The 11136-nt window shown below is 32.8% G+C and overlaps 1 protein-coding gene across 1 annotated transcript; it reads left to right on the forward strand.

Annotated features, from left to right (window-relative positions):
- The first annotated feature begins 300 nt into the window (after positions 1 to 300).
- Positions 301 to 1171, forward strand: LOC107896118 (FCS-Like Zinc finger 17). Its single transcript, XM_016821253.2, has 2 exons — positions 301 to 685; positions 788 to 1171. The coding sequence occupies exons 1-2, from the start codon at positions 378 to 380 to the stop codon at positions 1017 to 1019; spliced, it is 540 nt and encodes a 179-aa protein (XP_016676742.2). The 5' UTR covers positions 301 to 377; the 3' UTR covers positions 1020 to 1171.
- Positions 1172 to 11136: the final 9965 nt, after the last annotated feature.

The following is an 11136-nucleotide window of genomic DNA, read 5'->3' on the forward strand; positions in this document are numbered from 1 at the left end:
AACAAGTTAATCCAAATAAAAAATTAATTTATTTTTAACTTTATATTTAATATGTAAATTATTATAAAGAAAAAAATAAAAAATAAGGATATAAGAATAATTTACCCAAATTATAAATAAGTGAACATAATTATTTCTTTATTTTTTTTTAATATCATATTGCTATTAGGACAAAACATTTGATGAAATATTAATTTTTAAAATTTTGATGTAAATATCAAATTGTATATTTTTCTAAAGAAATATCCCTCATACGGTAATATATATAATATTTAAAAAAAAGTGCCTTTAAATAGTCATCACTCCTTCACCTTCTGAAAATCTCTCAAATTCCCACAAAGTTGCCTCTTCATCATCTTCTTCTTCTCTCTGCTACAATGGCTGTGAAACTTAACAGTAGTCCTTTCAAGGTGGAAGAAAAAAGCAACCCAATGCCTCAAGATACTGCAAACCTTAGCAACAAGATCAGCTCCTGCTCATCAGTTGTTGTTGGGCTTAGAATCCTCACCCAGACTTCACTGGTCAAATCTAATGCCGTGGTAGTTAAACCCGCATTCAAAATCAGCCTTCCCGGCTCTCTAAACCATCACCGTCTCCGGTCTCCGGCCGATGATTCTTGCTTTCTCAAATCATGTCATTTATGCTGCAAGAACTTGAGCCTCGATAAAGAAGTTTACATGTACAGGTAACAAATATAAATTCATATATGGTTAAGTTCTGGGTGTTTCATTGAGCAAAGTTTGGGATTTTGTAAGCTAATTTCTGATATAAAATTTCGTAAATGCAGGGGTGATCAAGGCTTCTGCAGCATAAAGTGTAGGGAAAAGCAAATTGTGATGGATGAAATGAGGGAACTGGAACAGTCTACTAAACAAATGATTGCTAAAGCGGGTCATTATAGGCATTGTAGTGCCGCCGCCTCCGGCCGGCGAGAGGTCCATCTCCTCCTAGAGGATCTTCGCCGAAGAAACCAATCATCACCTCATGAAAGCCAAACGCACTGGGCAATTGTTTCATAGAATCATAATTCTTTTAAGTACATATATACCATAAATTGGTAACTTCAATTACATTTTCGAGTAAATTAAAGGGTGTCATGTAATGGATTTTTGTTAGCATGCCTTGGGAGATTTCGTACCTAGAAATTAAAGAGAAGAAATATATTTTTTTATTCAATTTTTTGGGGATGGGAAATCGGAAAATAGTGGATGAAAAGGTATTTGACAAAAAAATTCTAACGGGATAAACTACATCCATGATCACTAAATTATTAATAAATTTACGTTTTGATCACAGAACTTCAAAAGTTATAAAATGGTCACTTAATTATTCAAAAGTTTTTATTCAAGTTAGACTGGCTAGCACGTTCCAAGTGACAATTCGACAACCGGTATGGTGGATCAATATACATCAATGAATAGAACATACATTAGATCCAAATTAATTTAACATTCAGTGTTTAAGATTAGAGAAAAATAATTTTGGACTTCAGTTTGATGGTCAGTGTTGTAGAAGAGAATGGGAAATAGAGCTTTCAATTGATTAAGGCAATGCGAACAAAGAAGGTCATACAACAATAATTTTAACAATCCAGTGACTTAAACGAAAATTTTCAAATAATTTAGTGACCAATTTATAAATTTTTAAAGTTGGATGACTAAAACATAAATTTATTAATAATTAAATGACTTTGGATATAATTTATATATCACTTTTTATTATTGCCAATCACTATCATGTATTTTGTTCACAATTCCGTTTTCTAGTTTTGAAGTAATTGTGCGAATGCAAATATTTGTCTAATATGAATACATAATTTTTTTTCTTAAAAAAAAGTATTTAATTACGTGTTAATATAAGTTATCGGAAAAATGTATGTGGAAATATAAATATCAAACGTAACACTTGTTAAGTGATAAAGAATTTTATTTCTTTTAAATAACGGCTCGAGTTCAAATATTTTAGAATGAAAAAATTTAATGTTAAGAAAAATTTATTTTTCATTTTGATAATTTATTCGGGTGAAATTTAAATTTAAACTCAATTTAATGTAATTATAAGTGTCAAAATAGAATATTGATAATGATAAGAAAATAGAAAAAAATAGAACACATAAAATTTACGTGAAAACCTTTTCGAGAAAAAAATATGAGCAGAAGGAAAGAAAATTTACTATGTTGAATTCGAATAATTACAATAAATATAAATTGCATCTATTTATAGATTTAAAAAACCTTATTCTAATCAACATCTAATAAAATTAATGCAGTAAAGTTGAAACACTTTATTCTCAACCTTTGTTCTCGTAGATCCCCTATTTTTTCACTTGTATTTTATTTTAATAAAAATTTGGGTCACAATTCTAGTAATAAAATATCAAAAGATAAGAAAAAAAAGTAGATATATATGTAATAAAAAATAAAATAAAAAAATCATAAGCATCAAATGCTGACTATGTTTGGTGGATTTTTGTGTGTTTTGAGAGAGAGAGAGAGAGAGAGATATCCAATGCCAGCTAAAGGAAAAGGGCAGTATGTTGGCATTTTCCTTTGTGGGTTTGAAAGAGATATATATCACTTTCATTTTGTTTGTCAATAGTAGCTTCCATCGTCTGCTCCAGATGCCATTTCAAAACCTCTACCTACTTTAAGATAGAAAATAAAATTTTTTATTTTGTTCTTTTATTTAAAAAATAATTTATTAACTCTTGTATATCAAATCAAAAAATAAATTGATTATTTCTGTTAAAAATTTTATCAATTTTTTTATTAAAACCTGATGTGACTGGCGAAATAACCAGTCAGTTACACATAACATGTCACATGTATCTTAAGTTGACATACAATGACTAGTTTTTAACAATAAAATTTAATATAATTTTTAATAAAATGACTAAGACTAATTTATTTATTTTTAAATAAAAATAATAAAATACAATTTAATTCTTAACATTTTTATTCAATTTTATCTCAACATGCCACAAATTATTGATGTGGCAAGTAATACCAAAACCTCCTCCTTAATGAAATTTTCTATTAAGAATTTTGAATTTTATTTTTCTATTTACGAATATTAAGAAGTCACTCGTACGTTTTAATTTGTTAAATTAGTTAATTAGATAAATTGTTAAATTTTATGGTTAAATAGCAATTTATATGTAACAATCTAACTAAAAGAATAATAACAGTTTCATCAAAAATTAGCTTTATAAGTTTATGTACATTACTTAGGGCATGTTCTGCAATGCTTAAAAAAATGTATTTTTGGCCTCAAAAACATTTTTTGAAGAAAAATTGTGCTAAACAATCTGTTTTTGACTGAAATTTTTAGCTTTTCAATGAAAATTACTTCTGAAAAAAAAAACTAAAATTTTTAGCTTTTTCTCTCCCAAAAGCATTTTTATTGCTTAATTGCTTTTTCACCCCTCCAATAACATAATATTTTTCATTTTTTTTCTTGGTACTTAATTAAAAATGTGTTAAAATCATTAATTAAAAATAAAAAATATTTTTAAATTACTAATTACAAATATTTAAGGTTATATTTAAATATTTAAAATATAGTTTTATATATTCTAATTAAATTTTATAAATATTTAATATTTATATTTCATATATTAAAATATTAACAAAAAGTTATAATAATTTTTTTATATTTTTACTAAAATATAATAATATTAACTAATTTAAATATTATTTAAATGCATATTTGTAACTTGAAAATAACATGTCTAAAATGGATATTTTATTTCTCAAAAGTAATTTTTGAGATGTTAATACTTAAATTTTAAACCAAACTTTTCAAAAATATTTTTTCAAAAGTACTTTTCAAAAGTATTATCAAACTAGCCCTTAATCAATTTTCATAAAATAGGGATAAATTTCAAAAGGTTTAATGACAACTTTGGCTACTGGTCATCAACCTTTATTCTTTTTTTTTCAATCTACTTTTTTTAACAGATTTAATTAAAATACCGTTAAGAAAGTTAATAGGAAGGATGTGGAATTTCATATATGAAATATTTTTTGTTACAGGCCATTTTGCCCGAGGCCCAATTCAACACAAAACAAGAACCCAATTAACCCAAACCCATTTCTACCAGCCCAAAATAAACAAAAAATAGAGAAAGAAAGAAAACCTAATCGGTCCTGACTACTGCCGCCGTTCCTCTGACCACCGACGCACGGCCTCACCTGCTCCACCAACTCCTCTGACTCCCTGCAAGATGAAACCAAACACGCAAAGCAGAGACAAAAATAGATAAAGAACTCATGTAAAATGGCTATAAAAAGCCAAGCAAAATCAGTTGTAAGGGGTTCGGAGCCCTTTTGAAAAGAAAAAAAACAAAGAGATAAAAAAAGGTGACCTTTTTGGTGTCTAAATCTCTTCTCTCTTTATTGTTTATTTTTTATCTTCTACACTAAATAACAAACGAAAAACCAAAAGAACCTTACCTGCGCCGCACCGGAGGGGAGAAGACGAGCGGTTTCCCCTCGATCTTCGGGTCTCCGGCTCTTTTTTCGGGGATTTGGCCCTAGATCCGTACCCTAGGGACGCTAGGCTTCAAAAAGGGACCGAAAAGGTCCGATTTTGGACCTCCGGCCGCCACACGCGGTGGCTCTACGGCGGAGACTCGCCGGAAGCCTTGGCCGAGCCATCTCCGGAATCGGAGCCTGAGAAAAATGAAAAAAGAGAGAGTTTTCTCTCTGTTTTTTCAACAAAATGATGAAGCAGTTTTGTTTTTAGCCTTTTTTTTATATTTATATTAAACACAAAACGGCGCCGTTTTAGCAAAGGGGGATCCGCGCGTCGACCCGACCCGACCCGAAGGATCCGCGTGTTTTAGTTTTTTGGGCAATTTATGCGCGCAGTCCCTCTGATTCGCGGTGTGTTTCAATTTGGTCCTATTTTGTTGTTTTATTTTATTTTGATTTAGCCCTAACATTTTACTTTTGTTTTATTTTAGTCCATTGAGGTGCTGCGTTTTGGGTTTATTTTCTGTTTCGGTCCTTCCCTTTTTTACGCGCGTCGCAATTGGATCCCTTTCGTTTTCCTTTATTTCGAATTGGCCCTATATGTTTTATTTCATTTCGATTTAAGGCCCTTTTTTAGCATATTTTATTATTTAGTCAATTTTTGTTAACTTTATTATTATTATTATTATTATTATTATTATTATTATCATCTTTACTATTATTAGTATTGGTATTATTGTTGTTACTTTTATATCTCTATTCATATATACTTATGTATTTTTAAATATATATATATGCCTTATTATTATCATATAAGTGCTTGTATATATACATGTACATATTTTACATATAATTTGTTTAATATATATACGTATACTCATATTTCTTTTTATATATATCTATATACATATACATATTTTATTTTTATAAGTATATATATTTATATGTATGTATTTATATGTTTTTGTATATCTTAATTTGCATAGACATATACATACATGTTTTCAATATATTTTAAACATATATATATAAATTAACGTATTTATTTGTATACGTAGGTATATTTTCATTATTTTTAAACTTTAATTTGTACATACATATTTTCATGCGCCTACTTTATATATGCATTTCATTATTTTCATATTCCATAATTTTATACACCTATATATATGTGTACATATTTTTATCTATATGCATATTTTTTTTATATTTTAAAGTATACTCTATATATATATTGTAATTTATGAATACACACATATTTTATTTTTTTTGTCTATACATATAAATATATATATATCCCTTTAAATTTTAATTGTATTCACTATTTATTTATTTCATTTTCATTATTATTTTGAACGAATGTTTAATTTATTTGTTTATATATATATTGTTATTTTATATGATTGTAGGTTTGACTTTTATTTATTTTATATTGTTGCTATCGCTCGTATCATTTTTACACTTTTGTATTCATTATGATTTTGTCATGTATAACAATGTAATTTGCTTTCACATTTTTACTACGACTTCATGTTTTTATTTCACTCGATAATAAAATTTGTTTAAAAAAAATGATATTTTGTGTTTAGATTCGAGAGGATCGTACCCTAACTTACTGGGTTTCGATTTCCACAATAAATCTAAATACACTAATCTTTTCAAACTCAAATTTTGAAACGATCTCGGGAATTAAGAAAAGATCGTGTCCTAACTTACTGGGCATGATCCCTTTCCTAAACCCGAGATAATAAAATATCTTTTAAATAAGTAAAATTCTGGCATTCATTCACGTATTGGGAATTTGAGACATTGCATTCTAACTTACTGGATATGATTCTCTTTCTCGAATAATGTGAAATATGCCCATTTTCCTAAAAATTTTCAACGTTTTAATACAAGGATCGAATTTTTTTAAATTCTTCTAAGTTTTCAATTTTCGACATTAAGACATTAAGTAATCAACTAAGGTACCAATTTTGGGCGTATCGAGGGTGCTAATCCTTCCTCGTGCGTAACCGACTCCCGAACCCGTTTTCTGAATTTCGCGGACCAAACTTGTTGTTTTAATAAAATCGAACCGTTTATTAAAAACAACCGCTTTTCGAGGTGATCCAATCACACCTTATAAAAAAGATTGGTGGCGACTCCTGTTTCATTTTCTTCAAAACCCAAGTCGACCCCGTTTTTCATCCAAAAAATGGTGTCAACAGCTTGGCGACTCCACTGGGGACAAAACACGAGAGTCAAGCCATGAGTTGATTACTTTTTGTCTTTTTGTCAAAATCAAAACTTAGTTTAAATATACGATCCTTTCATTGTATTTTTATCTTTATTATGATCTTCGTCATTATGATTCATAATTGCTGTGTTTAAGTTCAGATTTATTTTTTGCACATTGCATTGCATGACCGTTGGTCATACCCTTTTTAAGTGGGAGTGAGAAGCTACGCCTTCGTGAGGTTTTCACCTCCGCATGGGATAGTGTATCGCTTTCGGGATGCATCCGTACCTATGTCTCCGTGAGATCTTCATCTCCGCATGGCCATAGGGAAATGTATTCCCCTGAACTGAACTCAGTCCGTATGAGCCTATAATGGGTGAGGATCGAGGAATCTGCTGGTTCGGGTACCCTTACTTTAGAACCAACCCTCATATAGTAGACTTAGGAACTTAACCTAGGTAGAGCCACTCCAAACCCCTAGTATCTACCCGATTAGGTACTTTTTTTTGTTTTCCTTGTTTGCTTCTGTTTTTTTACTAACCGATCTTGTTTTGTTTTGATTATGATTGCATTGCATTTTAGGAAAGAGATATGGATTCCAATCCAATTACTAAATTAGAAAGCTTGTCATGGAATACGAATTCCTTGATAAAGTGGAAAACAATACGACTTCCCAAACATATTCTGAGAAACACAAGAATGGCGATGGAAGAGTTCGTGACCTTGCTTGGTGGCCTGGGGATTCGAGACGATTGTCCAAAAGCCTTCAACAAGCTGACGAGCCTTATGAAGATGGGCAGATGATGGATCACGACCAAGATCAAGAAATGAGCTAGCAATGGCATCTATTGGTGAGATTACCTCAAACATGCGGATGAAGAAAAAATCGATGTTGTTTCTTGGAATATGAGGGTAAGGTCGTACATGTATCCGTTTTATGTAAGGGAATTTGCTTTCTAGAAAAGTCTCCTAAATGTAATTGAATCAGAATCAACATCTCTTTAGGCATTCATTTCATGCATTTGCATTACATCGCATCATATGCATTAGACTTTCACGAAGTGACCCTAATTATGTAAAATTATTTCAGCTAATCTGGAAAACCAATCAACCAAACATCCTTACGGTACTCGTCGCAAAGCCAAAGAAATGGATCAAAGATTAGAGAAACTGGAGCAAACGCAAAAAGAGATGCAAGACCAGTTACAGGTGCAAATGAAAGAACATATGGAAAAGATCCAGAAAGACATGGCACAAAAGATGAAGGAGTCTCAGGATGAACTAATGACTAAATTGATGCAATTAATAACCAAGGGAGTGGATAAAAGGAAAAATCCTGTGGTTTGCGATGAAGAAGGAAACAATGATGAGCCACTTTTTTCTCCAGGATAGACGCCTCCGCAAGCGCAAATTCAGATTGAACCACATCCACGAAGATCTTCTGTTTCAATTAGGCCTCAACACTTTCAAGGTGACGCTTCAATACCGAAGAACCTTCAGGTCAGATCTGGTTCTAGTCCTGACGATAATCTGGTTGTCCCGGACTTCGATGAAGTAGCGGAGAAAGACAAGACGAAGGAGAAGTTACCAAAGCAGTTTGAGGAGAAATGGAAATGGATTGAAGAGAAGTTTAGAGCGATAGAAAGTATCGACGGCTATCGTGGAATAGATGCGAAAGATCTGAGTTTAGTTCCGGATTTGGTACTTCCTTACAAATTTAAGATGCCGGAATTCGAGAAATATAATGGGACCAGCTGCCCAGAAGCTCATATTACTATGTTCTGTAGGCGCATGGCTGGATACGTCAACAACGACCAACTGCTCATACACTGTTTTCAAGATAGCCTCACAGGGACAGCGTCTAAGTGGTACAATCAATTGACACGTATCCAGGTTAGTTCTTGGAGGGATTTAGCACAAGCCTTTATGAAACAATACAGTCATGTAGCTGATATGGTCCTTGACAGAATTACCCTTCAAAATATGGAGAAAAAGCCTAATGAAAGTTTTAGGCAATACGCACAAAGGTGGAGGGAGGTCGCTATTCAAGTTCAGCCGCCACTCCTGGAGAAAGAAATGACGATGCTCTTCATCCACACATTGAAGGCCCCGTTCATCACTCACATGTTGGGAAACGCTTCGATGAGTTTTTTAGACATAGTCATGAGCGGTGAAATGATTGAAAGTGCCGTGAGAAGTGGAAAGATTGATGCTGGGGAGAATACTAGAAGGTCAGACTTAAAGAGGAAGGAAAATGATGTGAGCAATGTGAACACCTACAACAAATCGATTACACAGCCAAGAAAGGTGATTACTAGTCAGCAAGGTTCATCTAGACAAGAATCGTATGTGAAGCAAGGCACTGAGAACCTTCAATTCACGCCAATTCCGATGGCATATAAGGAGTTGTATCAAAGCTTATTCAACGCACGTGTTGTTGCCCCTCTCTACACGAAACCTCCACAGCCACCGTACCCCAAATGGCACGATGCGAATGCACATTGCGAATATCATGCGGGAAATACGGGGCATTCCATAGAGAACTGCATAGCCTTCAAGAAACTGGTTGAAAAGCTCATCAACATGGGTGTCGTCAAGTTTGGTGACTCATCTAATGCAGAAAATTCGCCACCCAATCATGATTAACAATAGGGTGAACGCAATATATGAGAAAGTGTTGGGAAGTTGTCACATCAATACCATATATGAAGGCATAATTGAAAAAGGATCTTATTAGATGTTCGCTCTTATAAAACCTGGGAGTTTTCTAAAGAAACCTTTGTAGTATTTAGAGCTTACTCAGAGTAATATTCAAAACACAATTGTTGCTTTCAGCCTAGAGCAACAAGAAGTCTTTTGTGAAAAAGGCTTATGTCTGAACGTCATTATGGAATGCATCTTTGCGATCTTTTGAACTAATATTTTTTTCATTGATTATACTTCTATTCTTCCATCCAAATCATTCTTTCATTCATTCATAATCATACTATGCAGATAATTATTCTTAAATTCATACATTCTTATATATTATTTTGTACCTACAATAGGTCCCTGGATATCAACGACATGAATGACACTGCTACAGACTTAGAACCTCCTTTTGAGCGAGATATGTGTTTTGAGGGATCTCACGACTTTGAAGATGACACAGATCGTAGCTTATCTCCAAACTTGTTGAGGATGGTAGAACAAAAGGATAAACAGATCCTACCTCTCAGTGAATCATTAGAAATTGTGAGCTTGATGAAGACTAGAATTGACCTGCCTACAGAGACGAAAAATTCAAAGATGTCTTTGTATGATCATACCAGGGTATGCCTCGATTCTTATAATAAAACCTGCACAACAGTACGATGTCAGAAATTTACAGTGCGAACGATGCAATTCTTTACCGGGGCAATACCGTTCTCGTCAATTCAGCATAGCTTTGCCCATTTGAAGTCGAATTTCCATCTCTTCAGGTTGTTGTTGGGTCCATCCTGATCAAAGAGGAAGATCCAAAGTTTTTGTCGCAGTTGCGCCCCAAAAGGCTTAAGAATAAAAAAACAAAAAGAAGAAAAAAATCAAAATCAAGATCAAAATGAAAATGAGAAAAAGAAAGAAGAATGAAAAAGAGAAATCTAGATGAAAAATCAGAATGAAAAAGAAAAGAAAAAAGGGAGAGGCCAAAGCGAAAGCCCGCAAAGGGCATTTTATGACCAAATAAGGTTTTGAGATGAAATCCCGAAAAAGGTGACTCAAATTTTGAGCACAATGGGGCATGGACATCACCATTATCGAAGACTTCTAATGGGCATTGTTTCATTTTGAGAGGCTACTTCATGAGCTAAAGTCATCGTATACCGATACAGAATTTTAGAGAAGAGAGTATTGGAGAATGCATTGAGGTTAAACAATAGCACGATAGCTGAAGTCTCAAATTAGCTCAGAAGTGGACACCACGATTCGTCACTGAAGTTCCTAGAGTTGAACATCAAAAATTGAAGGAAAATGACTGAGACTTACGAGGATTGACGTGAGAATTACCATTTACCCTAATTGTTTGTCGAACATCGGTATTGGGGCAACACTTCTCTTTTTGGTTTACAGGATTGAGGTAGTTCTACCTATTAAAATCCCCTCGTTGCTTGATGAAGGGATCCAATCGCAATGTGGTTAGTTGGCCCTAGGAAAAGGGTTAAAAGCTATTCATCAGGGTCAGATGTACCATAAATAAATAATATGAGCCCATAATAAACGTGCTCGTCTCAGAGAATTCCACAAGAGGGCTGGAGGTTGAAAAAGACTCTTCCTTAAACGAAATGATTCTAAAGGGAAATGAATGCCAAACTAGGAAAGTCCCTATGTTGTAAAGAAGACCATTTTTAGAAGAGCACTGATCCTGAGTGAGATTGCTAATCCTATAAACTCGGATCCAGTCTAGAAACACTTCGTTTAAAG

Source organism: Gossypium hirsutum, chromosome A10 (genome assembly GCF_007990345.1).
Source record: "Gossypium hirsutum isolate 1008001.06 chromosome A10, Gossypium_hirsutum_v2.1, whole genome shotgun sequence".
Taxonomy (NCBI): Eukaryota; Viridiplantae; Streptophyta; class Magnoliopsida; order Malvales; family Malvaceae; genus Gossypium; species Gossypium hirsutum.